We start from the raw sequence: 27,823 nt of genomic DNA on the forward strand, positions 1-27,823 counted from the left end.
TTTTTTTTAATACGTAGTTTTTCAAAATCTTTTACACAGCGATATAGCAACAGTTGTCTGTTCACAGTGTGACCAGATTCAAAACAACACATTAAATTAGGATTAATAAAATATATTAAATGCATTTTGTAAATGTGCATCGATAAAGTTCATGTACATTGTATATACAAATGCTGAATATCTGAGATTCATTATTTGGGTGCTCTAGATCCACACCTATTTGCATATTCCTCCGGAGTAAAGTCCGACATATTGTTAATGCCCATTTTCCAAGTTACTTCGCCATTCTCGTACTTTTTATTATGCTCCTCGACTTTCGCCTTAGTTTTCTCGTATAAGGAACGCCGCTTTTGGTCTTCATCGCCTTCATATACCTTGTTATGGGTAGTCTAAATATTCAGACGCGTTAATTTCGTTGTTGAGTTGTTTAGCATAGCAAACATTACCTTAAACTGGGTCCACTCATCGTCACTAACGAGCGACATGTTCACTTTGTTCAATTTGTCGGTAGAAATTGCAATAAGTGTTTATCTCGACTATATATTGAGCTCAGGATGACTCATTTACAAACATCTAATGCGCAAAACAATCAACACAATGCAAAATCAAAACAAAGTCAACAGCATTCGCGTAAAGTTGGCTGCATGTAATCTACAACTGTTGTGGCTACACTGTTAACATCGCATTTATGGTTTCTGCTATCGGTTACAATCTGTAGCCACCGTGGCAACGCTATTACCGTTGGATCTGTGTCTCTGTTTATGTTTAATGTATTATAGCTAGAATAGTAGGAATAAACTTGATATTTTTTAATCAAAATTTTAAAAGATATGTCAAGTTTTTGGGACAGACCTGGTGGACATAATCAATATATAGCGGCAGTTTTAGCTTCACTCAGCGTATTTAATTTTGGTGTCACAATCGGCTGGTCAGCACCTTCGGTTTTTGCTGTTACGGATAAAAAGTATTATGGTTTTGCAGTGAGACTGACCGAATATGGATGGGCCTGTGCAATGGCCAATTTGGGGTGCAGCCTAACGATGGTGCCGGCCGCTGCGTTAGCCAACTGTATAGGCCGGAAGTTGATAATGCTGTTAGTGGTGCCCCCATACATAGCAGGATGGGTGCTAACGATGTATCCGTTTAATATGTATTTGCTCATGTTCTCGCGGCTGCTGCAAGGACTATGCGCCGGCTGTTATACGATAATCGCATCGGTGTACTGTGTGGAAATTTCTCAAGTGGAAGTGAAGCCATATATTGGCAATTTCCCCTTAATATTCTATTATCTGGGAATCCTATATGCTTATATCCTGGGCGCCTTCAACAATATGCGTTACCTAAATTACGGCTGCGCCGTTACGCCGGCCGTGTTCCTGCTCACCTTTGTGTGGATGCCGGAGTCGCCGGTGTATTACATGCTTAAGAACAAGAAGATGAAGGCCATTGGCTCGCTTCAATGGCTACGGGGCAAGCATATGGATGCGGCTCGAGAGTATGACGACATAATGGGGGCCATAGAAAGACTTCGAGACAATAATAAATTCAGCTGTCAGAAATTGCGGCGCTTAGCCTCGGCCAAGGCAATTATTATATGCACGATCATGGTGGCGTTCAAGAACTTATGTGGCAGCATCGCTATCATAATGTATTCCACACTTATGCTAGACGCGGCTGATAGCCAGATTTTCATGGACTCCAAAGTTTCTATCATATTTATTGGAATCTCTGTTTTAATATCTACCCTAATTTCGGTGCACAAATTTGACAGTCGTAGAACTCTGATGATATGGTCGATCATAATGGTGGCACTAAATTGTGCTTTGCAATCCATTTATTTTCAGATGAAGGATAACTACGTGCATTCGCTTCAATGGCTGCCCATTGTGAGTTTCTGTTGCTTCTCTTTCTTTTTTGGACTGGGCGTGGGTATTTATCCGTTCGTCATGATGCGCCAATTGTTTGGAGAGAATATTGAAATTCTGGCAGCTAGTGTCGTTTGGACTCTTAATGAACTATTTGGTTTTTGCGGGGCGGTGTCATTTCCATATATATTGCACGTTTGGAATATGGCCGTATGCTTTTGGATATTTACAGCCCTCGCATTTTTGTGCCTGATATTTATATACTTATTAGTGCCAGAGACTAAAAAGCTTGCCGATAGTAAAGAAATGTTGGACGAAAAACGGAATACCGTTACCAAATAAATATCACAAACAACACGCTTACATTCAACCTTTGCTACGGACTGAATACAAGACTATGAAATGATCTTCGAAATGCCGTCAACTGCTTCAAATTAATTGCTTTCAATTGCAATTTTTAGATTATTTTTTGAGTTTTAAAATTGATTGGATTGACGCCAAGTTCAATAAATTCCAGTGTCTGCAGTAAGAGCTTAAGTACTTCCTAGAAAGCTAAAACAAGGCTAATGATTTACAATAACACAACTTTTCGTCAAAAAAAAAAAAAAAAAAAAAAACGAAATGAGAAGGAATACGAGGTGCGCCTTACCTGGGTGATTCAGAACTTAGCTTCACTGCATCAGCATCGCCAACATGATTGTAAAAGTGTTATAAAAAAGCATCCAGAATAAAGTTAGTAATTATGTAGTCGATTGCTTTATTAATATGAAAGCTTCACAGATGGATACAGCATACACTAGAGTCTATGATCAATGAAACATAAAATCATATACATAGCTGAGTCTAAAAGCAATTGAAAGAGTGTGACTTCAAGCTCTGTTCAATACCTACTTAGCCTATGCTTGTTAAGAGTAAATGAATTTAGCGGATACTGATATTGAGATAGTAAAACAAATGTTTAATGTCGAGGACTCTAGGCACTTTCTATGCAAGATCACTAACCACAGAACAGAGAGAAAGAGAGAGCAAGGGAAACATTCAGCGTAGAGGGAGCTTTTGTTCAACAGTCGATCAACTCGGCCGTGCGCATAAGGCTAAATGATTTTGTGTTCCCAAATTTTCGTAGCCCGAGCCTAAAAGTGAGGAGCCGAGCAAATACGAAGTGGTGTGGGAACTAATGCTCGAAAAAAAGTGTGCAAAACGCTTTACACTACTTGTCCGGTCTATGCCACAAACCGGCAAGGTGTTAACGGCCAGGCGATTTGAAACAGGACGCCACTCACGACTCATCTGTGGTGATATTTTCATTCAAACACCACTCAATATGCCTGCAGGGTGGCAGCATTGGCGACTCACGCGTGCTTTTTAACAGTGGGCGCTGTTAGTGCTGGAGCTGTGGTGAATATGAAACTCTATCTTTGGTGCAGCATAAACAACAATTAAAAAAAAAAAGAATATAAATTTTGAATTACTTAGGCGCCTTCAGCGCTTTTTTTGTTCATATTGAAACATAGTTGGCTTACCAAATTCGGCTTTTATATTTGTTGTACAAAATCTAGTTCGGCAGATAGTTTCTCGCTTAAATAAGTTTTATCTTCTCGGACATTTATTGATTTGAAAATTTACAGAACAAGTATTAAATATTAGAGATTAAGTATGCCTGTAGTCAGGCAATATTTCGCTGGCTTAGCAGCGGCATTCGGAGCATTTTGCCTGGGCGCCTCTATTGGCTGGACAGGGCCAATGGAGCCCCCAATAAAATCAGGAAAAGCCTATAAATTTACCGTATCGGGAGATAGTTGGGGCTGGATCAGTTCGATGTTAACATTTGGAGCTGCTTGCATGTGCATACCCGTGGGAATATTGATTGCCAAATATGGACGAAGATTAATCATGCTGTTCATATGTATACCTTATTTAATTGGATGGGGATTGATTCTAGGTGCGCAACACTCTGCCATGCTGTACATTGGCCGATTTATTGTCGGCGCCTGCGGCGGCTCGTTTTGTGTTATGGCGCCCGTTTACACAACAGAAATCGCCCAGCTCTCCGTACGCGGTGCAATGGGCTGTTTCTTTCAATTAATGATTGTGCATGGCATTCTCTACGGGTTTGTTGTGGGCGCCTACTGTGACCCACTCGTGGTTAACATCCTGTGCACCATCTTGCCACTGTTGTTTGTGTTATTTATGTTTTGGATGCCCGAATCACCAGTGTTCCTTGCCCAACAGGGCGAGACAGAGAAGGCAGCGAAGGCACTGAAGTGGTTGCGAGGCGATAATGTAGATGTTTCCGGAGAACTGAACACGATAATAGCAGATTCGAAAAAGGAGACAGCCTCCTTTAAAGAAGCCTTCTCGCGTAAGGTGACCCTTAAGGGTCTGGGTATAGCGATAACACTCATGCTCTTGCAGCAGTTGACAGGTGTCAACGCCATTTTATTCTACGCGACCTCCATTTTTATTCAAGCTGGCACGAATCTGAGCGCCGATGTTAGCACTATTATCATTGGCCTCGTCCAGGTGGTTGCCACGATAGCTGCAATATTATTGGTTGAGAAAGCTGGCCGCAAACTGTTGCTGCTCATCTCGGCAATTGTGATGGGTGCCACTACCCTAATAATGGGATGTTACTTTGAGTGGCTCAAAAAGAAGGATGTTGGCTGGCTACCAATTTTAGCAATAAGCTTATTTATAGTTGGATTTTCGTTGGGCTTCGGCCCAGTTCCGTGGCTAATCATGGCCGAGCTGTTTTCAGAGGATGTGAAGCCGGTGTGTGGTGCAATTGTAGGCACCTCCAGTTGGCTTTTTGCATTTTGCGTGACCAAACTGTTTCCAGTTACATTAGATGCAATCGGTCCTGCCTTTACCTTTTGGATATTTACAATTTTCGCAGTATTGGGCTGCGTATTTGTAATTTTTTTCGTCCCAGAAACAAAGAACAAGCCTCTGGATGATATTCAAGCTCTGCTCTCCGGCAAGTAATAGTCAAAAATAAATGTTTAACCAAAAATCGTCTTTCATTACTGGGTCGCATCACTGTTGAGTTGGTTGCTTAAGAGAATTTACACTTTCTGTATTTTCATCCAGAATTTTAGTATAGTGTACAATGATGTAGTGCAGTAAAGGTATAATAGTGCTGTATACAATATATATAGGACAGGGTATAAGTAGAGAAAAGGTATAACAAAGATAGTATTGCTATATTACATTATAATATAGGTACAATATAGGACGGCTGGTGTATTGTGCTTTCAGCTATAGTTTAGTATAGATCTAGGCTTGATTGGCAGCAGATACCAGATTCACTTTACAGAAAACTGCAAATTTTCTAACATTTTCTAGAATCTAGCACACTTGTAATTTGAACTGTAGTAATTTGACATAGTTCAATTGGAAACTGATACAGATACACATCAATTTGTAAAAAAGAAAAAAAAAAAAAGAAAAATAATACCATTTTAATATAATTATATACATATACGTATGTATAAATACCTCTACATATATCTATAAATGATATCATATATTTAAATGGGCATAAAAAAACAATATATTGCCGGCTTGATTGGCTCACTTGGCGCCCTATGCCTGGGCATGGTTTTGGGTTGGTCGGGACCAGCCCAAATGCTAATAGCAAAAGGAAGAGGATATAAGCGCTTTAAGCCCAGCGATGCAGAATTCAGCTGGATGGCCGCGCTGGTACCTCTGGGCGCTGCTTGCACTTGTTTGCCAGTTGGCTTTCTGGCTGGCGTTTGTGGACGCAAAATAGTGATGCTGGCGGTGGTGATTCCACTGCTGCTGGGCTGGATCTTGATCACTGCAGCAACGCATGTGATAATGGCGCAGGTGGGACGATTCTTAACGGGAGCCTCGGTCGGGGTCTACCCTATACTGGTGCCCATCTACAATACGGAAATATCCGAAGTGGCAACGCGCGGCATAATGGGCTGCTTCTATCAGCTGTGGCTCACCATTGGCATATTGATCAGCTACATCGTCGGCGGCTATGTCAGCTTACTGGTCTTCAACATCTTCTCCACTATCATTCCCGCTGCTTACTTCTTGTTATTCATTTGGATGCCCGAGTCGCCCGCATACTACGTGCAGAAAGGGAAACTAGATAAGGCGGAGAAGATTATGTACTGGCTGCGCGGAAAGAATGTGGATATATCCGCCGATTTGAGTGCCATGGCTGCCGAGGCTAAGAAGGAGAAGGTCAATATGCACGACGGTATGTGCCGCAAGACCACCCGCAAGGGCCTTGGCATATCGATCACGCTGCTCGCCCTGCAGCAGTTTTGTGGCATCAACGCCATTGCCTTCTATACGACGAAGCTCTTCGAAGACGCCGGCGCCGGAATAGCATCTGAGGTGTGCACCATTATAATCGGAATCGTTGGCTGCGTTGCCGTCATACCGTCCATCCTGTTCATCGATCGTGGCGGGCGCCGCATATTCCTGTTCGTCGCCGCTGCCATAATGTGCGTCAGCCACTTCCTGATGGGGGTCTACTTCCACTGGCTAATGCGCAAGCATGTGGACTGGCTGCCGATAGTAGTGGTCTGCATATTCGTCTTCGTCTTCTCGATGGCCTTTGGCCCCGTGCCGTGGTTGATCATGGCCGAGCTCTTTGCGGAGGATGTGAAGCCGCTGTGTGGCGCTATAGTTGGCACATTGACGTGGATATTTGGATTTCATGTCACCATATTGTTCCCAATATGCTTGAAGCACATGGGGTCGGCGGCAACCTTTTGGATGTTCTCAGCCATCGCATTGCTAGCCTTTCTTTTCATTTTTGTTGTGCCTGAGACAAAAGCCAAGACTTTGGATCAAATCCAAGCAGAGCTCCAAGGCAAGCCAAAGAATTAGACAGTCACACTCAGAGACAAACGTACGAACAGATGTCCCTTAGTGAAATCTTCCAAATTTGGATAAATGCTGATAGACACAAGACACAAGACACACCTCGGATAGATTATCAGCTTAGTCAAGTTGTAATAATTTTCAGAGTCAATATAGTACTAAATTTTCGTTCCATATAGATATTTTAAACGTTTAGCGCAGAAGTAATATATTTGTTTTACGCTGAGAATACCTTCGTATACCGGGAGTGCGTAGAGTAATTACAGGGTAAACTGTTATACGTGTTCTTTGGACTTGTCAAACTATCTAAGATTGTGTTAAATGGAATTAAGTTCAGTCCAGATAGTAAACTGACACGAGTGGTTAGTCAGCTTTTGCACAAAATCTATGATTGTAAGGCTGATACCACCGTGGCGAATGCATATGTTTTCCCATCATTGTATTAGACATTGAGTGGGTATCGTCTAAGAGACTTATTAATGAACAGTTAATGGAATATCTCAATATCTACTAATATCTATTTATGGAATGGATCGTGAATAATAGTAATTTAAGTTGGCGAAATCATTTTGCTTTTAAGTATCGAATCATTACCAAACTCTGCAAATTTCTAAATTTATGTATTCAAATTATTTATCAAAATTTCAATATTATATAAATGAATATATATTAAATATGTATTTTATTAAAATAAATTTCTTTTATTTAACAAAGAAGAAATATGTAGCCGAGATGCCGTCTACTTGTTGGTGCGAATTTGTTTTCAGTGCAACACTGTGCTTGCATTTCTTAGTTACCGTTATTCCAGCAGTTCGATCCATTTGGCTCTTGTCACATCAGGTGTTTAACAATCATTTGTCACATCGATTTATCGATTAGTTTAATAATTAGAGGCATTGCCTTTCATGCACATACATCGCATGTGAGTGTGTATGTGTGTGTGTGTGTGTAATCTAATCAAGGGCAACTGTTAACTATTCCTACTATTAGGAAACGGCATTGGAATAGCGGATGTGCACCATAACTGTAAATAATTCATTTGCATTTGGCTAATTTGATTTACATGGATGTGTCTGTTGCTGTTCTACTCGCAGTTTGTTTTCCATTTGCCATGATATCATGCCACTTGCTTTGTCGCATGTAGTTCGTATACCCTATAAATTAATGGATTCCAGCTATTATTGATAGTGACATGTATGTAAAACTGATTGTGTTATTTCGAAAAATACATTCTCTTGTTTTCACCTCTATTTGAAATGTAGGCTTATTCTGCTTAGTAAATATCTATCGTTAATAAGTTTGATAATTTCAGTATTTACTGAAATTTCAGATTTATTACGTACAGGATATCTGCTAGTCGGTCAATTTCACTTATTACATTCTTGTTAATGTTATGGCTCTCTGTTTTCATCGTTCTTCCTCAGTATACGCTTAATTACAGTTACATTCGCGCGCTTGACTATTACGGTCGCTAACGGTAAACTCGCGCATTATCGTTAGTCGAGCACTTTTTACAAGGTTACTTAAAAGCTTAGCAATAAAATATTGCATCTAATAAAATTGACGGACTTTTAATACTTAAGAACTGCGTTTACATTGAATAACCTACTAATACATTTAATTATATCACCCACTATGCATTGACCCATATGTACATGCATATATGTATGTATATGCCTACATGAGTGTGCACATACACACATATGCACATACATATGTATCTCATAATTATCGGCAAAGCTGCTCTCAACAGATCAACATTTTGTGTTCATTCGCGTTCGCATTTCTTGTCTGCTTATAATCCAATTTGTCATACATATATGTATATGTATAAATATGCAGCTATCTTCCTATACATACATATATGCATATATGTATGTGTTATGTGCCTGTAAATTTGTGCTTGCATATGCATATATGTGCATATGTATTTGTTTTGCTCGCTTCTCATCCGTTGTTTTGGCGCCAAATTGCCAGAGACCTCGTTTAACATACGAATGCTATAAAGAGAGCATGCAAACCGTACGCTCTCTGAGCGGGTTTACAGGGTGGTAGATTTGGCGCTGCTAATGCTGTGGTGAATATGCTTATGTTGAAGGACTTGAAAGGAGCAACGTTTACTTTATGAGGCGAAATGTTGAAATTTGGTTTATATTTCAGTACATTTTCAGAATATTGCTAGAGCCGAAGAGATATACAAATATATATCACAATTAAAGTAGCTAAGTTTTCTTCGATTCTAGCTTATAGTACTTCAATGCTAAGTATTTATTGTTACGTGAAAGGAATCGAAAACAAATCAAGACCGGAAACAACCCCCAGTTGGGGAATAAGAACACACAGAGCGCCAACAATCAGTCAGTAAGAATCGCAGTCGCATTTACAGTTGACGTTGCGACGTGTATTATCATACGCTGCAAGCATAAATTCTATTTATTTTATTGTTGCGCTTTTCATTTCGAGGCAATTCACAATGCAATTTCATAAGTGAGCGAGTGCATAAATATAAATAAATCAAGAATGTGCTCTCATATAAACAAAATGTGTCCAATGTAGAAAAAAAAGTGGATTCAAGTATCGCGTAAAGCTTTCTAAGCAATCACGTGGCTGTGTGTATTAATAGCGTAACTCAGAAGTGTAAAATTATTAGCAATAAATAAATATTTTAAGTAAATGTACAGTTAAATTATATGTATTTTGCTAATTAAGCTCATTAGAGTATTAAACTCATTGAAAAATCGAATTATCAAAAGGCTGTTGTGTTGCTGGGGTGGCGCCCTCTGCCGCTTGCTTTTAGCAATCAGCTGACACAAATGGCGCTTGGCCGGCCAAGCTTTGCTGTCACTGCTCTGCTCGCTCTCTCCATTCTGAAACCTTGTAAACAATTTATTTGTTCCTATTTCTGCCGTTGCGCTCTCTCTCTCTCACACTCTCTTTCTTTCCGATTCACTAGCACATGCATTTGCTCTCGCTGCGTGTTCTTGACAATGAAAAGTGCAATAACGGCTGTCTGCGGTTGTGTCTGTGTGTTTGACATTGGATATTTGCATGTATATGGCTCATCAAGCCTAGATGTGTGAGTGTGAGTAGGCCTTCATTCGTCAGCAAAGGACGCTGGAAAGTAGGCTTTAAAATATGTGATTGTAAAAGTGCACTCAATGCATAGATGGACACAGGCGTCGAAATATTCAGCGTCCATAGCTAAGCATTATAATGCATGTGCTACAATGACAGTGCGTGTATTTATTGTGTCATTTGATGATGCATGTATGTGTATGTGTATAGACACAGTGGTTGTTGCTTCAAGGCAGGCAACTACAGTTGCTACTATTGAGAATGGAAATAGGAAGGGTATTGCGCTGACCATCTGACATCTTGCTTTCGATCTTGGCACTTGGCCAAGCTTAGACGCAACTGCGGCAGCTGTCAACGTCGACAACAATTCATTTTCAATTTAGTTCTGTAATATATAGAGCATTTTTGCACGGGTCACCTGCCGTTATACCTTGCCCTAAAGCCAGCTCAATAGCTGACCTCTTTGCTTTCTTTTGTTCTTGCTTTATTTTATTGCTGTCAACTTAACAACCAGCCCACACAATGCACATGCCACGCCCATGTATGCAACGCCTCTCCCTTGACAGGTGGCCAAAAAAGGAATGCGAGGGCTGAGTGGGGTTGCAGGTTAGATTGGATGGTTAGCTGAGGTGAGGTTTGGGTAAATGGGTTTAGCGTACACCTGTTTGGCATTAACGTATTTTTACTCATGCTCCGAATCGTTTCACGGTTTCCGTAATAAAGACGGAAGTAAAAGTGAAAAACAAAGGCCAAACTTAAGTCGAAGTTCGAATACCCCTTTTAACGGCGATTAGATGTAGGTATTAGCAAAAACTCTAGAGGCCACTTTGCAATCGAGAGTTTAGAATGTTACTTAGATCAATCTACTATTTACAGTACTTCTTTCTATATTTATAAAATATTATTATATACCGTGTTTTTTTTTTTTTTTTTACATATTTCAACATATATTAAAAAACGTTTTTATGAGAGTATTTCTTGGGCTCTCAGAGAGCTCGATTTGTATTTTTTCTATTATAGGTCCAGACCCACTTCTAATGGGGTTTGTTTGGAAGGCTTGCGCCAAGCAATTTATTTAAACGCTTTGCAAACAAAAAACCATTTTCTTTATCTGGTTTTATGCCTTTTGGGTTGTTAGCGACACGCAATGCGGTTAATTTTCAATGCCAGTGCCGACTTAGGGGGTTGTTGCTAAAAGTTCTTACCCCATTTCTATATTGCAGTTCCTTATAGAGTCGAGGCTACAGCTGAACGCAGACGCATTAAGACAAAAGAAGCAAAATGGATTGGGACTGGGCTGTGGGTGGCATTACGGACGAAATACCTAGGACAACCGGACCCGAGTGCATTAACTATATGACCGATCGACGACGCTGGACCGAAACGGCACTGCTCTCCGTGGTCTTCATCTACATCATGCATGGATCGTGGAAGCGCTTAGCTCCCATACGCTTACCGCCCGCACACGAGATCCAGAAGCCGCACAGTGCGATGCGTCTGCTGCTGCTAATATCAATGTCCGTCATCTTTGGCATCGAGATGGGCTTCAAGCTGGCCGGCGGCTCGATGATCTTTGCACTCAATCCATGCCATGTGCAAACGTGTCTTCAGGTGAGATCTATATGTATGCCAATTAAATGAGAATTTCTCACTGTCGGGTGCTACCGACTGCATAATACTCACTCCCGACCGAATCGGATTTGGTGTATAATGGACATAAGTGTAGTGGACATTTGTATAGTTTAAGACGAACATGTATTTATTAGTGTTCGCTATGGCTTACACTGCGCTAACAAACATTTAAACATTATATAATTATATAATAATTTCGTATTCTATCGTTTCTAGATATATTTGCTTGCCGCCAAGCCCACGAAGGTAACAACGGCCTTGTTTCGCATTCAGATGAGCAATTTGAATGGGCCTTTTCTTGCGTTTTTATTTCCCGAGGTCGAGGGCCGGACCTATCCTTTCGAGCAAGCCACCTACTGGATACAGCATGCTCTACTCTACCTCATACCCATATACATCTTGAGGACTGGTAACTAGCCGATATAGAGTCGGTCAGTCAAGTGCCAATCTAATATAATGAAACGTGTTTGCTTTCAGGCGCCTACACCATCGAGGACCTGGGCGACTTTAAATGGTCCAAAATTGGCACCGCCTTTATGCTCTTCTATCATTTTGTGCTGCTCTCGCCGCTTTCCATAGTAAGTGATAAATTTACGATTTATGCAATCTCATTAAGGTTCTTAATTCTCTATCAACTGTGTGTGAGAGCTTAAGCTCTTACGAATAATGTATTGTAACTAAATCAACCTTTTCGGATCAAAAATGGGGGATAAGACAAATGGACAAACAGATGAAAAATATAGAAGATAGGTTTATTGAAGATGGATGATAAAAGCACCACTTTTATTTATATTTTTTGGACTCAGGGATGAACGGAAAATTCATATACTTAGTCTAGTGAAGCGGAGGAGTTCTGTTTCTAGCCTATGTTTAGTTTGATTTTAAATTATAAAAGTTTTCCTTTTCCTTTGCAGTTGACGGGCATCAACCTGGATCATATGCTGTGTGCGGCCGTGTCGGATCCGTTTCAGGGCCAGAACTACAGACTGTTTGCATGCTGTCATCAAACGCTGCTCTGTCCGCTGCTCAGCAAGGGCACAGCCCTAATCTTTGCCTCGAAGAAGAGCCGCTGCAATGAGAACGCCATACACAATAATGCTGTCGATGGTTGTGAGACTTATATGCCGACGGGATCCGTATCGGGTTCGGGCACGGGATTGGGATCGGGATCGGGACCGGGATCGGATCACGTGCTATATCATCAGATGCCGGTGCAGCAGGAGTACATGTCAGCAGATTCAATAACGGCTGAGTACACGATGCCGACCACTAAGATTGACTAGTACAGCGCGTACATGGACAACAGGATATGTTTACGTCGATTATACCCGTCAATTTATAGACTATTAGTTGAGTTAGCAACAACAGCGATAGCAACATCAAGAGTTGGGGCTGGTTCCTACGGGAGCGAGTGACCCATTGTAGCTAGTCTAGTCTAGGGCTGTTTCAAAAGCAAAATAAGTTAAAATGTATATAATACTCGGAATAAGATTTATGCTCATTGAGGTTTGCTTCAAACGAAATGAAACAGTTCGAAAAGTTCTAACTCGTTCAATTATATTACAATTTTACATTTGATATTTGGTGTAGAATCAAAAGGCATGCATACAATAATATGTACATTTTTAAACGTAAGCGATATACAAAATATAACTAAATAAATAATCAAGCTCACTATGCAAATCGAATCGGAACTATTATAAATTATAATTTGAAATGAGCAGCCAGATTGGTCAATCCGCAACAGCGACTGTTACGTTAAGTTATCGATATTAACATTATCATTTGAGCAAGCGTTAATTTTTTTTGGGGTGCCCACAGTGGGTTATGTGTTCGCTCAGCTCAGCTGTTTTATGTTGTTCTTTCAAAGTTATCGTGACGTGAGTACGCCAGAGCTTGTCCGCCAGCCGCAAGCGAAAACGTGTTTAATACAACAACAAAATTACACAACGGCAATAGATTTACGAAAAAATATATATAAAGTGCAGCATAGATGTGTTTTTAAAGTTATCAACAATTGGCGAGACATTGAAAGTTCTTTGTTAAACTTTCTACGTCGCAGCCGTGCAAATATACCAAAAAGGGCAGAGAGAAAAAGCCAACTAGAATGTAAAGGAAAAAAGTGCTGAGTGTAGCTGAATTTGAGAAATAGGCGAAAAGATATTTTAATAAGTGATAATTTGATAACAAAACGCATTAGCAACACCAGCAATAATAACAACTGGAATAACATAAATCATATGCGTACTTAAATTGAATGGGTATGCAAATGGGAGAGTGAATCTGTGTAAGGGCGTGTGTGTGTGTACGTGTGCGTTTGCAAGTGTGTTTGTGTGCGCGCGCGGCCTGTAAAGATGCGCGAAAATGTCAATTAATTAACAACAACAGCAGCAACAAAAATAACACAGGCAACAACCACAAACGGAGGTTAAAAGGTGCGAATGAAGCGCAAGAAAAAGAAAAATCAATAGACAACAGAATGCAAAAATGTGTCGATATTCTTATACAAGTAAAAATCAAAGCAACGACGGCAGCGGCAAAACCTAAATCAAAGCTATTAATAAATAATATCGCTGCCGTTGCTGTTGCTGCTGCTGCTACTGCTGTTCTTGTTGCCTACGCAAATGATGCGTTGCATGTGCGAAATTGCGTAATTGTTGGCATTGAAAAGTTACTAAGGCCAAAACTCAAAGTTTACGTTTAGAACGAGCGCTTATAGTTCACCACACTCGCTCGCTCGCTGTCACTCCAATAACTCTACCGCGTTTACTCGCGTGTGCCTGTGTGTGTGTTGTAAATTCCGGTCGCGTGTGCTCTCTCTCACTAGATATCTGTGTGTGAGAGAGGCTGTGCATAGGCGGCATGGCAGCCGCAACAGATGGCTCTGCCAAGGCAGCAGCTGCGGCTGCTGCGTCTACGTCGCTACCATTGACTGCAAATGGCAACGGTAAATCGCCAAAGCTCAAAATCAATTCTCCAACGTCAAACGCAGCCGCCTCAACTACGGCGTCCACCTCATCCGGTCTGCCGGCGTCGGTGTCGCATTTCTACTACAAGCACGGCTTATTTTTATCCAGTTATCCGACATGCGCCTCCAGCATTGCCCTAATGGCGATTTTGCTGTCGTGGTAAGTTCCGTCATATACCCTGTGATGTTAAAAATGGTATGGTACCAACAATGTGGTATACATACGGGTAGACATAAATTTGTGTTCAAATCATCGCGCTTTTTACTTAAAACGGTTTCTAGTGTGTTATATTTTCATTTAGAGCTTATTTACAACTTTCGATGCTTGTTGATAATATTTTGAAATATTTACAGCTAGAGTTTCTATGACAATTTATATTGTTTTTAAACATTTATTTAAAAAGTTTTAGTGATTAACTATTTTTAACGTATACTCTCTGGATTATCTTGCTTGGTGTATTTCAAATTAATAAACACGTTTCATAGCTCTAAATTTTATTTGTAGATACGACTTTTAGCCGGTTAGAGGGTATCGATTAATTAAGAGGTTTATTTCTTCCGATTTTTTTTATTTTTATTTTTATTTTATTTTTTTTGCTAATATACTTGTTTGTATTTTAGTAATGTTAATTGCTAAGTAAATTCTGGAAAATCTACGTTGTCATAGATATGTTTAAGGGGCAAACAAATTTGGCAAGTTTCTTATTAGCGAGAGTTGTTTGCCAAATACATACATGTATGTGTACATGAATATATACATATATGTAACACATATGTGTAATTCCCAGTGTCCCACAGGATAAACAACCCCAGTGCTAAAGTTGCATGACTAAAGATCATTTATTTTTTATCACATTTTCAAATCAAACAAATGTGGCTCTACTTTGGTATATTTTTATACCCTGAACCCATTTTCAATGGGAAATCAGGGTATAATGGTTTTGTTGAAATGTATGTAACAGGCAGAAGGAGGCGTGGCAGACCCCACAAAGTATATATATTCTTGATCAGGGCGACGAGCTGAGTTGATTTGGCCCTGTCCGTCTGTCTGTCCGTCTGTCCGTCTGTCCGTCTGTCCGTCCGTCCGTCTGTCCGTCTGTCCGTCTGTCCGTATGTATGAACGCGTCGATTTCAGAAGATATAAGAGCTAGAGACTTCAAATTTTTTTTAGAATGTCCGTAATTACAGCGCGCATATCAAGTTTATCATTAAAAATCGATAACTCATCCCGATCTTTTTTTATCGATAAAAAACCTTATCGAAAACCAGTTATAAAATTATATCTTCTACACCTTTATTGCTAGAGTCTCCAAATTTTTAATGTATGCTTACATGCAATTTATACAATTTCGATTTTTGTTAAAATTAACCCCCCACCTCTAAATTCACCCCCTACCCTCACTTTTGTAAAAAGCGTATTTCAAATACTAGAGACTTGTGCTTTGGCAATTACATGCATATTCATGTTATAATCATAATCTGAAAGTTTCATGAAGATCGTACGTCGATAAAAAAAAGTTATTAAGCAATTAAGTTTTCATAGTAAGCGCACACTGCAGCCCATGCGTGTTTATGCGTGGGTGCTTGTGTGTGTATGTGTTTGTGTATGTGTGTGTGTTTCTTGTGTAAGCTGAAAGACGCGAAAAATTATTGAAATAGCTAGCACTCCAAGGGTTCAGGGGATCTCGTAGTCGAGCAGTCTCGACTAGAGCTTTCTTACTTGTTAAAAACTAAAATTTAAAAACCTTGAATAGTTGTAAGGGAAATGAATTCAGACTTTTCAAAGCGTTAAAAAGTATTTTCCAATAGAAAAAATTGATATGTGCTTCTTGAAATACTTAATTAATAAGTAAACTTTAGTAAGATTAATACAATATTTCTCAGAGATAATGCATAATAATATTTATATTTCGCGTTCTAGAAAATATAAAAATATGTCGCTAACGATTTTTATATAAAAACGGAAAATTGAGTTGTCTTAAAAAAGATTATATTATGATATATTAAATATTATAATATATATAAATAAGGGACAGTTTCTGGAAATTGCAAACATAATATATTTCCTTAGACTTCCTACTAAAATAATGACAAATGCTGATTGCATTTGTTCGAATTACAGTTAGATTATAATATTCATTATCAGCAAAAATAATTGAACTCATAAATCTCGGGACGGCATGCGTCAATGGAGTTATTCAAAAACATATATATACATATTCATATACAATAATAATAAATAAATTGAATTTGTTGATGATAAGTCTGAGATGCACAAAAACAAATTAAATAGTTATTTATTTGCTACATAATCAATGGATTGTAATATATATATGTATATGTATAAATTCATATATGCATACATTGTTATATAGACTGCAATTTGATTCTTCAATTGTAGCACCTTTTCGTCGTCACATTAAGAACATTCCAACAAGACATTTATTTTTAGAATGAGCAAAACGTTTCAATTATGTATAATACATTCGTCTATATGTTCATAAATTTGTCCGATTTCGCATCGAGCCACGCGCACTTTAGATTTTTATCAATTTGAAATGATGAACAAATAAATAAATAATGTCTAGACCCCAGACTGGCCCCAAAAAGTGCTCAGGTTGCGGCACAGTGTCCAATAGATAATTAAAATTATTGAATAATTCAATAATACATACTCACACACTTTCTAATACAGACACACACGCACTCGGTGTCTCTCACACACATCCATTTTTGATGTGTGTGCGACCTACACATGTGGTGCTTGCTCCATTTCATGCACGAATTCGAATAGATAGAATTCCAGGCGGTCTCATGGAGCACAGCACGTTGAACGTAAAGCCTCATAATACTATAATTATTTGTCGAGCACTTCCTGTTTGCTCTGCATCGTTTATTGATTCTTATTTGATTATTTTGAGTTTTACATGTGTGTCAGGCACCCGAATAACTAGGGTATAATAAATATTTCTGTTTCTAGTTAAAATTAAGAAAAAGATGTACCCTAAATATGAACACTTTTAAATCCATTAAAATACTTCAAGAGAAGGATATTTCGAATTTTGTTCAAAAATTTTCAATTTTTCTTTGAAATTATAAAAATACAAATTACGTATAGTTCAATGCCGTCGCATTAAATGCGAGTATGAATTGCCAAAGCGAAAGTTCTACAGTTAAAATTCCTTATCAAGCTGCCTTTAAAGCTAAAAGGATGATTGATTCAATAGCAATTTGCATAGAGAAAAATAGCTGATTTATAGTTCAATATATCAACAAATTCAATTCTTACATAAGTTTAACATGTCTACCTAACATTTCAGTCGAACATTTCGATTCAACATGCAGAGATAATGTTGACACGACATCAAACACAATTAGCTCTTGTTTCTTATGTAGTATTATTTGGATCCATCAAACATTCGCTCTGACTATCTCACCTACTTCTACCTCTCTCTCGCTTCCTCGTTTCACCTTTGAGTGTGAAGGCCTCATTAATTTGGACCTGCCAAGTAAACGCTGCGCCTGCCTCCGCCTTATCGCTAGTGTAATGCAGCAAGTGCTTTGTATTTATTTGGTTACTTTGCCTAATCTCTTATCGGTTGGGCTCGGTCGCGTTTCGCCGTGGCCCGCTAACCTTGAATATATGAAATGCTGAGCATTAAACCGAATTGTTGATCAAATAAATACGTGTGTCCATACAACATGTGTATATGTATGTGGCCTTTGACGTCTAGGGAAATCGTTTGGGACACACGTGTTAAATGACAAATTTAACGATCACTGGTAGAAAAAGCTACAACTGTTTGGGTTAATTAAGATAACTGTGGTTGACAATCAAATACCCTATACAAATGAGAATTAAAATTGAAAGAGACTGGAAAATGGATCTTCATTTGATTCATAAATACAAATTTTAACGATGGAATAATGCAATGAAATAAGCACAAACCTAAATAGAACAGTATAGTATATTAAATTGAAATCCCATAAAATAAGGAGCATATTATACATGTGTTCCATAGGTATATATTTCATATAGAATTCAATTATTATATGATTATAAGAAATATTAAATAAAATTATATAAAATATATTTATAGAAGAATTTGCATGGGTAGTTTAATAACTATGGAGTTTGATTAGTTTTAAATTATTAAAAAAAAAAAGTACACAATGTTTATTCACAATACACAATTGCATAAATAATTAAATAATTGAACTTACAACAACTATTATATTTGTTCATAGTGAGCAATTTATTTATTGCATACTATCGTCAGAGCTAATAACTAATAACTAATTTAATAGAAGTTACAGGGTATAAAAAACGCAAACGCGTGCCCGCTCTGAAAATAGCCGAACTAACAAGATTCGTTTAATAGGCCTATTAAAAGCATCTGGTCTCTGTCTCTCATTCTCATTGTCCCTCTCTCTCGCTCTCTCTAGCTATCCACTCATGAACATACCTTTGCCCGGCACTATACCCACCAAGATCGTGTTACCTTACGAGGGGCGCTATACTCCGCTCTTTACCGAAGCGGATGCAGCCGCCCAAAACCAAAGTGGAGCCAGTGCAGCATTCAATGCAAGCAACAGCGGGGGCAACAGTGGCGGGGGAGGCGGAGGCGGCCTGCCCTGGGCGCAGAGCAGTCCGGCCTTCTATGTGCAACAGATAACGCTGCGAGCGAGCGTGTTGCCTTGGGCAGATGAAATGCAGCTGATGGATGCGTTCCGAGCGCCGCTTTCTGAAGTTTTTAAATTGCTGGAAATTGTGCGCAATCATCAGAGCAGCGAGAAGTAAGTAGACACGATATGTGTATTTATACATGTATATGGATCTATATATATATGACATTGCCTTTAATTGAATCAAATTCCCTTGCAGTCAGCGCACATTGGAGCAAAACTGTCTGCATGTGGACAATGTAAAGCGCGGTGCCCAGAGTCAATTGGATCAGATCTTCCCTGAATATGGCTGCCTATTGTTATCCCCAGCGAATCTATGGACCCAGAATGCCCAGAATTTTACCAGAGATACCAATATACTAAATACCATCTTTCAATATCATGTAAGTGTGTGTGTGTGTGTGTGTGTGAGCGAGACTAAGTGTGTGGCTAATGGATTTCACAATGCTCACATTCAGTTAGTTAATGGTGTTTGCTCAAACACTCGGAATATTTCGTAAATTCTGTACTGCACTTTGACTGTAATACATTTAATTAGCTAAAAGGCCGTTTGTTTAGGTGGCTAAAGCCGTTCGTCTTATCAGTTAAACATTATGGCTAGCCACATATATTTGAAATTGGTAGCCAGCTGTTGATTAGCCGTGACATTGATTCTACACACAAGCTGCCAAATTAGCCATAAACGATTCGGCAATTCAAGTGGGAGTCTTTCTCTATATAATAGCCCAGGTGTTGCCTAAACATGTATGTTAAATACGAGTTAGATAGTTATAGCCACATTCTATAGCCTAAAGAGGTTCAAATAATATATTCTTTTCATGCTACTAGTTTCATTTTCTCTGAATTTTAATATTTCAACAGCCTCGTTATGTTATTACGTAGTTGTCTAATTTAAAGTAAAGTGTAGTAGAACTTACAGAATTTATACTAACAGAATAAATAATAGAGAATAAATTCGTTGACATGTCAGACGGGCATCATGTAAGCTAACAGCTTTACAGCTTAAGAGATCAAATTACCTACAATTGAAATCGTGTTAAGTTAACATACATGTTAAATACTGACAAATGTAAACTGTTAACATACGTGTTACATGCCCAAAAATATTTAACGTAATCTTAAGATTGATTCTAATACATATTAACATAATATATATTAATAGAAATCAAACAAATTCCCTTTTACGCGCTATTATTTTTAAAAACCCGTTTTAGGGTCGTTTGCTAAATGCATTGCAATAATATCGTATGTGTTAATAGGAGTTATGGATGTGTGAAGGTGCTTATGTGTCCGAGTATATTATGCATAATGCTTGGCGAGCCTCAATTGGGAACGGGGCAAGCCTGTGCTATTCTTTGTTTGTTCCTCTTGATAGTCCAACTACACTGTCTTGTTGATTGTGCTAATGAAAACGCACACACCAGCGAGACACACCTGCTGATATGCATGTGTGCATGAGTGTGTAGATTTGTTTATATGTGTATATACTTATCTATCAACGATTTTGGCTTTATGAGTCATTCAACTTCTGTTTTGGCATTCGCTCGATGGCGCGAAATTTGATTCTACATTGTTATGGTTTTATTCGCCCAGCTCATGCTGTTGAGCTCCGTACAATTCGAAAACTTCTTAAGTATATAAAATAATAATAATACACTTTCGTTAGGTTTCCTGACTGATAAACGAGCTATGAATAAGTTTAGCACTAAGGAAGTTTATTGAAGAGGCATGGCAAGAGATAAGAAGTCAACGAAAATTTATTTACAATTGTATAGATTACAATAAGGAAAAAAAGCATTTAGCCGAAATCGTTAGGAATGAAGAAGAAGAATAGTGATAATGAAAATAAAAACAAATAGCGCCAAGGCTTAGATTGTGTTGTAGCTAGATCCAAATTGAAGTTAAATATTTCAGTGGCAAATGAGTGTTTAATAAATCAGAAATATGATTTGCATTTAACGCTTGTTAAGTGGAAATAAAAAAATAGAATTGTGATAGGCTGACGCATGTGGTTTCTTGTTGTTTTATATGTTAAATTACCAAGAAATCTGAATCTTGTCTTCTCAAATCTTGCTACTTCATTGGATTCATGCAGAATTTAATTATATCATTTGAAACTTAACGATGATTTTCAAATTATATGTTCATACACTCAAAAATTTCGAAATTAGTAAGAAAACAAAGTTTATATAATTATTTTATAGAAGTACAAATAAAAAATAAAATCTAATAAAATGAATAAATTATCATCTAAAGTATAGCTACAATAAAATAACAGTAAAATAATCTAGTATAAAATTTATAGTCTAATGGAATGAATATATATATTGTAAATGCACTTTTTAAGCGCTTTTATCTAAGTAAAAAGTGGTTAAACATTGAGCTAGTTGATAAAGAATCAGATAAGGGAAATTCTTATATATATTTTTGATATTTAACAAAATGTTTCAAATGCGATGTATAAATGTATTGTAATCTGATCAAATTTCATCAGCTAGGCATCAATCATCAATTTGTGCATGTAGTTAGATAGATGATACCCCTTAATAAATTTCTATTACCACTCTATGTGACTCACATGTCTGGAGTCTCATTATTGAAATAGTTTGCGGTTTCAAAGTACAGCTGTGAGGCAATGCATAGATAAGGGGCTGCCCAGTCGATCAATTATTTAACATTAAATAAACATTATCTATGCCGATCTAATTGAACTGTGTTTTGTTTTTTCTCCATTTTAGAATTTACAAAAATCGAAAGTTTCTGCGGCGGAAATGTTATTCGGATTGCCCATGCAAGATACGGGCTTCAAGCGGTATCCTTTGCGAGCCCGCTCTCGCATCATACAATATGCCCTCACGCTGATTCTCAATAAGAACGATCCAGAGTATTTGGACACGCTGAAGGAGAAACTATTGCGCTATTATCCACCATTGAACGTGTCCCAAGCTATGTCCCCAGATGAGGAGGGTCCGACCATCACGTACATCTTTTATCCAGGCGAATTCAAAATCTGGGAATTTCTGCCACTATCCGTGGCGTTTGTCTTAGTATTCGTCTACGTCTACTTCTCTGTGCGAAAAATGGATGTGTTTCGATCGCGAGTGTTGCTGGCTCTGTGCAGCGTGTTGACCACGTCCGGCAGCCTGGCCATGTCGTTGGGCCTGTGCTTCTTCTTTGGGCTCACCATATCGCTGCAGTCCAAGGACATATTTCCATATCTGGTTATATTAGTGGGCCTGGAGAACAGCCTGGTTATAACCAAGAGCGTAGTGTCCATGGATGGCACGTTCGATGTGAAAATCCGCGTAGCTCAAGCCTTGAGCAAGGAGGGATGGCACATATCGAAGACGCTGCTCACAGAGATCACCATCCTGACCATTGGACTGGCCACCTTTGTGCCGGTCATACAGGAGTTTTGCGTATTTGCGATTGTCGGATTACTTTCGGACTTCATGCTGCAAATGCTGCTCTTCTCCACCATACTGGCCATGAATATTAAGCGGGCGGAATATACCACGGAGGCCAAGCACTTGCCGAAGATGATGCTCAGCTGCACGCTGGGCAATGGACAGGCTGGCGGTGGTTCGTTGGCTCGCCAGGAGTTTCGTTTCTTTGGCGCTGCACCGCCGCCGCCGTCGCCCATGTCGCCCTTTGTGCCGGGCACCTTCCAACGGTCCCAGTCGCATCCGAAGTTATGTTTCGCGGATGCTGGAGACCGTGCGCAGTTGGTCAATGGACATGCCACCCATGCTGCACAGGAGGCACGCATACCCAAACGCATCAAGATTGTTAATTTCTGGGCACGTACGCGCTTTTTCCAGCGCGCCTTCATGATCTGGATGATCGTGTGGATATGCTCGATCGTCTACAACTCGGGTTGTCTGGAGCAGCTGTTCAGCATGCAAAATAATGGCTCGATGAGCACCGCCTACGAGCTGCAGCGGCACTTGCAAGCGACACGTGGCGCTGTCAGCAGCTTCCTGAAAGGTTTTAAGCCAACAGGCGAGCGGTTGGGCAGCACGCCCAGCTACCTGCTGCCAACGACGGAGCAGCCCTTGCACGATGTCAATGAGACGGCGGCAGAGCTGCAGCGACTGCGCTATCCCAACTTTGAGCTGAACTACTTCTTATCCAACTTTCACTGGTCGACCATTATGAAACAGTACAATGTCTCGCTGAGTGGACAATATGTTGCCCTGCTGCCGACCATACGGTTGACGCATGCCATCTCCCCGGAGCTGGCAGCGTTAATGCGTAATCCACAGGAGCAACTGCAGCAGAACTTTCAATGGAAGGCATTGGCTGCTGCCCTGGATCCACTGGACTTCAATGACGACGATGCCAGACGGGAATCTCCAACGGTTATGGCTGGAGGCACACCCCTTGTGCCAAAGAGTCCCATGGAGATATTCTTTGCCGTGCTGCTCTGCTGTATTAGCATATTCGTGCTGTGCTACACAATGGTCGTGTTCTATCGCTGCATATGCACGCGCAACTATGCTGAGTGGCGCTCCAGCTGGCACGAGTCGGAGGTGCCCTACAAGGAGACCGAACACATTCTGGAGGGTGTGCCCACACAAATCGCTGGCCACAAGCATCGCATCGAGTGTTTGGCCTGTGACGGCAACTACATCATCAGCTGCTGCTTGAAGGGTCAAATTCGGGTATGGGATGGACGAACTGGCCAGCAGCTGGCTAGCATTGCGCGCAGCGATATGCAGATCGCGCATCCGCGACAGGATGGGCAGACCCTGCTGCGCAAGCTGCCCACGTCGCCCGTCTGGTGCTTGGACTATTTTGATAATCTCATTGCCGTCGGCTGTGCCAATGGGCGGGTCGAGCTGTGGGAGGTGCCAGCCGGTGTGCTGAAATGCGCCTATCAAGAGGATGCGAAGCGTAATCAGGGTATTACGCACATCCATTTGAATGGGGATCGTGTTATCGTGGCACGTCTGAATGGACGTCTGGATTTCTATCGCCTGGAAACATACTATAAGGGCAAACAGATCGATTGGGGATTTACTTCCGCCTACAGACGCAGTAAGTATAAAGTCTTAAAATATTCGCTTTACCAAAATTTATTTAAATCATCAAATCTAAAGCTGTGCTTATTGCAGTTAATGTTTGTCTATTAGAGCGCTGTTATGTTCCGCTTATTCAATGAACGAATAATGCGTTTAACAGATCTATGAACTAATACAATATATCAATACCCTTCTGTTAAATAACAATTCAATTGTAACGTTTTAGCCGCTGTAAATCAAAACCTAAACCGTTAAACTGTTGTTACAGAGAGAGAATCGTAACAGTTTAAAAGCTGTTACAAGTTGTATGCCGCCTTTATTCTATGTATCCTTTCATTACCCTCTATACCATATACAATTCGTGTTTGTTATTTTTAAACTCATCATTTGCGCATATTGTATATAGTTGTATTATTTCCTTATCAGCGTCAATCGCTGAGCGCGTAATACAATTCAATATATAAATCGTACCTTATCTCTCGTTAAAGCACATGTGCGCACTGGCTCTACGGGCAGCATCGGACTGATGATGCACCAACAGCAGCATCAGCAGGATGCAGCGCAGAAGACCACCAAGGAAGAAATGAAAATTACCTTAGAGGGCGTGCGCTTGGCACACCAGCAACCAATTACATGCATGCAGGTTGTCAACGACATGGTCTTCACGGGCAGTCAGGATCATACACTAAAGGTGAGTTCAATGACACAAAATTAAGGGTGATCTATACTTATAAGTAATTGTTGATTGCAGGTGTATTGCCTGAACAAATCGGATATGGAGTATACACTGCATGGACATTGCGGTCCTGTGACCTGCCTCTTTGTTGATCGCTGGCAGCCCGGCACGGGGGGCTCGGGCTCACAGGATGGCCTGCTCTGTGTGTGGGACCTATTCACGGGCGCCTGCATGTACAATATACAGGCTCATGATGGAGCCGTCAGTTGCCTCGCCTGTGCGCCCAGCTATGTGATTTCGCTGGGCACTGATGAGCGGATTTGTGTTTGGGAACGCTTTCAGGGCAATTTGCTGACGACCATCAAAATCTCGAATGCTTATTCGAGCTTGTTGATGCTGACGCCCTCGTTGCTGGTCACCAGCAAGATGGGTAAGCTTATTATAATATTATATATGTATTGTTTAATATACTAATTGTTGAATCCTCTTTTAGGGTCTCTCATTGTGTGGGATGTGCGCACGGGTCAGCCGGCGCGTGAGGTTAAGCTAGACTTTGCCAACCTGCAGATGTGTCCAAAGTTTATGATGCTCGCCTGTGACTCCGTGGTCTGTGACTATGGCAACGAGATACGCGTTGTTCGCTTTCCCATTGTGGCGGACAAGTGCCTCTAAGAAAACTAGAACATGAATTCGTGAATTTAAATTTGTAGCTCTTAACACGTCTCAGTTACCAATTGCTCTCTGTTTGATTTAATCTTAAAACAAATTGTAATCTAACTGACGCATTCATTAATTTAATTTATATTCTTAAGGGTAATCTTTATCTCTAATAGTGGCGTTGTGTTTATTCCTTGATATCTAGCTAAATAACTAGCATAGCTCTATTTTTTAATGTATGTATGTACAACTATTCTACAAATATCATTGAAGGGAATATATATATATATATATATATATATATATATATATATATATATATATATATTATATTTGCATAATATTAATATATATAATAATACATAGTGTCTTAAAGCGCCTCAGCCTAACAAAAAATGACTAAATATTTAATTATCTATATTTTATATACTATATTAATATATATTTATTAGACCTCACGTACGCTTAAAATTTTCTATGTGAAAGTAAATCTGCAAGAAACCTGCTTCTTAAAAAAATTCAAAAAGGTTTTTTATTTTATATATATATTATATTTATCAAATGCTCTATTGAAATTGTCTTTCATTTCTTTAGCTTGACGAATTTAGAGGCAAACTCGTAAATGCCCACTGAGTTCTTATTTTTTTGATCGTACTCGACCCAATCATCTTCGGATAGATCCACGTCTTCAAAGGCTTGTCCATTGTCTGCTGATAGAACCTTCCAGCCGGTTCGAGGAGAAAATTCAACCGGCTCAACGCCGCGACAATCAAAAATTGCAATTGTCTTGAATTTTCCTGCATCGTCAGCGGTATAAGGCACTAATAAGGAGAAAGACAGTTAAGTATATATTTTCGAATTGGATTCTCTGCTTACCATTCGATTTTTCTACGATGTCAATGCTATTTTCCCTTGCGCACATTTTGCATTTCATAAAGAAATTGAAACCTGCAGTATTGCGCGAATCTTGCTGTGTACGCTCCGACTCCGTAATATCATGCCATTTTTCTGATGTCTCACCGCAATTACTGCAGGTTAGTTTAAAGAAATACGCATAATCAGAATGTGTTTCGAGTTTTTCAATATTTTCGAGAGTAGCAGAGATTTGCAATCCAACGCGAACCATTTTGCTAAATAAAAACCGACACAGAACGGACACAGAACAGCTGCTATCACAGGTGCTGCCGGACTTATTAGTAAATTTGACAGCTCTGATAACAAGCTGGCAACGCTGATTTCCCCACAAGCATACACAATTGAAGCGAAAAATACTTTTGAAAGAAACACAAACAAAAATATAGTTTAAAAGTTAATGGACTTAAATATGAAACCATCATTGGCAGTTGATGAGATGTTCTCAGAGGGAGCTGGTTATATGGACATGGAGGAGGTGAGCTAAATCAATTGTATACGAGCTAGAAAAAAAAAGAAACTGTATTCCGTTTGTGCTTTCCTTGTTTGTTTTATAATCCAGTCGGGCAGCGCCACAGGCATGATGATGGATCATTTACCAGCACCCACAAACGACAAACACGTGCATGCTGATTTCTACAATGATTTCGATGACCTTTTTGATGATGATGACAACTGGGCCAAAATCCGCCGAACGGGCGATAATGCCAAACCATAGATTTATATAAAATATACATTTAATTAACTCCTTAAGTTCATATTAAAATTATTTCAATATATTTTTAATAATCATTAATTTCGAGCAAATATTTAGATACTAGCTGCATAATCTTAGGTCTTCTTTTTCTGCCTCTGTCATGGGTTCTACCACCTCTAAACAGGCATTGGCGAATTCCACGAAGAGCGGTTCCTGCATGGCAGCTGTCATGGCAAGATTTGCATTATGCGCCACATCGATTTCTTTGAGTAAAGCACACAAATGAGGATTACGTAGCAGCTGTCGCAATGGTTCCGAATGTTCTACAAGTGAAGACATGATTATAATGATAATACTTAAACCATATAATATACAAGCTACCTAGTTTCTCTAGTAGATTCTTGGGTACAGTATCGTCTGTGCTAAAAGGTGGATATATTGTGGGCTCCTCTTCCTCGTTATTTTTAGGCTTCTGCGTAGCCTGTATGGCTGCTGTCCTCTCCGCACATTCTGGCGATTCTTTGTGTGCTTTGTAGCAATTAACTGAACAGCTGTATGGGCAGTTATTAATAGTTAAACTTTTAAATTAATAAGTATTACTTACTAGGGTGCTAAGCATTTGCTGCATTTGTATTTGTTTGTTGCAGTCGCACAACTAACACATTCCATTTTTATGTTTACAAAGAGTTTACACAGTAGCGCGTGTGGTTTGTCTTGAGCAGCTGCCAGCTGTTTCATTTACCAGGGCTACACAATTTTGTATTT

At 39.5% G+C, this 27,823-nt stretch overlaps 8 protein-coding genes and 1 pseudogene across 13 annotated transcripts; 6 read left to right on the top strand and 3 right to left on the bottom strand.

The window, feature by feature from the left end:
• Positions 1-96: 96 nt before the first annotated feature.
• Positions 97-634, bottom strand: cer (crammer). The gene is made up of 2 exons (XM_018011150.2): positions 447-634; positions 97-389 (listed from the first exon to the last, which is right to left on the bottom strand). The coding sequence occupies exons 1-2, from the start codon at positions 483-485 to the stop codon at positions 192-194; spliced, it is 237 nt and encodes a 78-aa protein (XP_017866639.1). The 5' UTR covers positions 486-634; the 3' UTR covers positions 97-191.
• Positions 635-735: 101 nt separating this feature from the next.
• On the top strand, positions 736-2,612 carry LOC108615043 (trehalose transporter 1-like protein). Its single transcript, XM_089471837.1, has one exon. It carries the CDS (start codon positions 831-833, stop codon positions 2,205-2,207), a length of 1,377 nt encoding a protein of 458 aa, XP_089327963.1. The 5' UTR covers positions 736-830; the 3' UTR covers positions 2,208-2,612.
• Positions 2,613-3,367: 755 nt separating this feature from the next.
• LOC108616150 (facilitated trehalose transporter Tret1 pseudogene) lies at positions 3,368-4,889 on the top strand (annotated as a pseudogene).
• Positions 4,890-5,156: 267 nt separating this feature from the next.
• On the top strand, positions 5,157-7,405 carry LOC108616149 (facilitated trehalose transporter Tret1-like). Its single transcript, XM_018011132.2, has one exon. The coding sequence runs from the start codon at positions 5,400-5,402 to the stop codon at positions 6,735-6,737; it is 1,338 nt and encodes a 445-aa protein (XP_017866621.1). The 5' UTR covers positions 5,157-5,399; the 3' UTR covers positions 6,738-7,405.
• Positions 7,406-8,124: 719 nt separating this feature from the next.
• On the top strand, positions 8,125-13,126 carry LOC108616151 (transmembrane protein 164). 6 transcript variants are annotated; one of them, XM_018011135.2, is made up of 5 exons: positions 8,125-8,249; positions 11,030-11,417; positions 11,655-11,847; positions 11,916-12,016; positions 12,353-13,126. In XM_018011135.2, exons 2-5 carry the CDS (start codon positions 11,088-11,090, stop codon positions 12,719-12,721), a joined length of 993 nt encoding a protein of 330 aa, XP_017866624.1. In that variant the 5' UTR covers positions 8,125-8,249; positions 11,030-11,087; the 3' UTR covers positions 12,722-13,126. The 6 variants fall into 6 exon arrangements, with proteins under 6 accessions (XP_017866624.1, XP_017866627.1, XP_017866626.1 ...); XM_018011138.2 differs by lacking the exon at positions 8,125-8,249 and adding an exon at positions 9,020-9,092; XM_018011137.2 differs by lacking the exon at positions 8,125-8,249 and adding an exon at positions 9,083-9,218.
• Positions 13,127-13,280: 154 nt separating this feature from the next.
• SCAP (SREBP cleavage activating protein) lies at positions 13,281-26,590 on the top strand. The gene is made up of 7 exons (XM_018011116.2): positions 13,281-14,566; positions 18,853-19,203; positions 19,292-19,475; positions 21,831-24,132; positions 24,605-24,807; positions 24,868-25,222; positions 25,286-26,590. Exons 1-7 carry the CDS (start codon positions 14,301-14,303, stop codon positions 25,462-25,464), a joined length of 3,840 nt encoding a protein of 1,279 aa, XP_017866605.1. The 5' UTR covers positions 13,281-14,300; the 3' UTR covers positions 25,465-26,590.
• Positions 25,726-26,575, bottom strand: LOC108616156 (UPF0587 protein GA18326). The gene is made up of 2 exons (XM_018011144.2): positions 26,326-26,575; positions 25,726-26,270 (listed from the first exon to the last, which is right to left on the bottom strand). The coding sequence occupies exons 1-2, from the start codon at positions 26,573-26,575 to the stop codon at positions 26,032-26,034; spliced, it is 489 nt and encodes a 162-aa protein (XP_017866633.1). The 3' UTR covers positions 25,726-26,031.
• Positions 26,591-26,697: 107 nt separating the features above from the next.
• On the top strand, positions 26,698-27,157 carry LOC108616162 (COP9 signalosome complex subunit 9 homolog). Its single transcript, XM_018011151.2, has 2 exons — positions 26,698-26,839; positions 26,924-27,157. Exons 1-2 carry the CDS (start codon positions 26,762-26,764, stop codon positions 27,077-27,079), a joined length of 234 nt encoding a protein of 77 aa, XP_017866640.1. The 5' UTR covers positions 26,698-26,761; the 3' UTR covers positions 27,080-27,157.
• Positions 27,081-27,823, bottom strand: LOC108616159 (zinc finger HIT domain-containing protein 3). Its single transcript, XM_018011148.2, has 3 exons — positions 27,663-27,823; positions 27,440-27,609; positions 27,081-27,381 (listed from the first exon to the last, which is right to left on the bottom strand). The coding sequence occupies exons 1-3, from the start codon at positions 27,794-27,796 to the stop codon at positions 27,179-27,181; spliced, it is 507 nt and encodes a 168-aa protein (XP_017866637.2). The 5' UTR covers positions 27,797-27,823; the 3' UTR covers positions 27,081-27,178.

Source organism: Drosophila arizonae, chromosome 5 (assembly GCF_054131065.1).
Source record: "Drosophila arizonae isolate 15081-1271.41 chromosome 5, UAZ_ARI_1.0, whole genome shotgun sequence".
NCBI classification, from domain to species: domain Eukaryota; kingdom Metazoa; phylum Arthropoda; class Insecta; order Diptera; family Drosophilidae; genus Drosophila; species Drosophila arizonae.

What these genes read in the sequence shown, in the direction of transcription:
- cer (XM_018011150.2), bottom strand. Translation starts at nt 485, where the DNA reads ATGTCGCTCGTTAGTGACGATGAGTGGACCCAGTTTAAG. An exon ending in ATGAGTGGACCCAGTTTAAG is followed by an intron (nt 390 to 446) that starts GTAATGTTTGCT and finishes CTGAATATTTAG; the next exon opens with ACTACCCATAACAAGGTATA.
- LOC108615043 (XM_089471837.1), top strand. Translation starts at nt 831, where the DNA reads ATGTCAAGTTTTTGGGACAGACCTGGTGGACATAATCAATATATAGCG.
- LOC108616149 (XM_018011132.2), top strand. Translation starts at nt 5,400, where the DNA reads ATGGGCATAAAAAAACAATATATTGCCGGCTTGATTGGCTCACTTGGC.
- LOC108616151 (XM_018011135.2), top strand. Translation starts at nt 11,088, where the DNA reads ATGGATTGGGACTGGGCTGTGGGTGGCATTACGGACGAAATACCTAGG. An exon ending in ATGTGCAAACGTGTCTTCAG is followed by an intron (nt 11,418 to 11,654) that starts GTGAGATCTATA and finishes TATCGTTTCTAG; the next exon opens with ATATATTTGCTTGCCGCCAA. An exon ending in CATATACATCTTGAGGACTG is followed by an intron (nt 11,848 to 11,915) that starts GTAACTAGCCGA and finishes GTTTGCTTTCAG; the next exon opens with GCGCCTACACCATCGAGGAC.
- SCAP (XM_018011116.2), top strand. Translation starts at nt 14,301, where the DNA reads ATGGCAGCCGCAACAGATGGCTCTGCCAAGGCAGCAGCTGCGGCTGCT. An exon ending in ATACCATCTTTCAATATCAT is followed by an intron (nt 19,476 to 21,830) that starts GTAAGTGTGTGT and finishes TCTCCATTTTAG; the next exon opens with AATTTACAAAAATCGAAAGT. An exon ending in GTCAGGATCATACACTAAAG is followed by an intron (nt 24,808 to 24,867) that starts GTGAGTTCAATG and finishes TGTTGATTGCAG; the next exon opens with GTGTATTGCCTGAACAAATC.
- LOC108616156 (XM_018011144.2), bottom strand. Translation starts at nt 26,575, where the DNA reads ATGGTTCGCGTTGGATTGCAAATCTCTGCTACTCTCGAAAATATTGAA. An exon ending in CATCGTAGAAAAATCGAATG is followed by an intron (nt 26,271 to 26,325) that starts GTAAGCAGAGAA and finishes TCTCCTTATTAG; the next exon opens with TGCCTTATACCGCTGACGAT.
- LOC108616162 (XM_018011151.2), top strand. Translation starts at nt 26,762, where the DNA reads ATGGACTTAAATATGAAACCATCATTGGCAGTTGATGAGATGTTCTCA. An exon ending in GTTATATGGACATGGAGGAG is followed by an intron (nt 26,840 to 26,923) that starts GTGAGCTAAATC and finishes TTTATAATCCAG; the next exon opens with TCGGGCAGCGCCACAGGCAT.
- LOC108616159 (XM_018011148.2), bottom strand. Translation starts at nt 27,796, where the DNA reads ATGAAACAGCTGGCAGCTGCTCAAGACAAACCACACGCGCTACTGTGT. An exon ending in AGCAAATGCTTAGCACCCTA is followed by an intron (nt 27,610 to 27,662) that starts GTAAGTAATACT and finishes CTGCCCATACAG; the next exon opens with CTGTTCAGTTAATTGCTACA. An exon ending in GAATCTACTAGAGAAACTAG is followed by an intron (nt 27,382 to 27,439) that starts GTAGCTTGTATA and finishes CTTCACTTGTAG; the next exon opens with AACATTCGGAACCATTGCGA.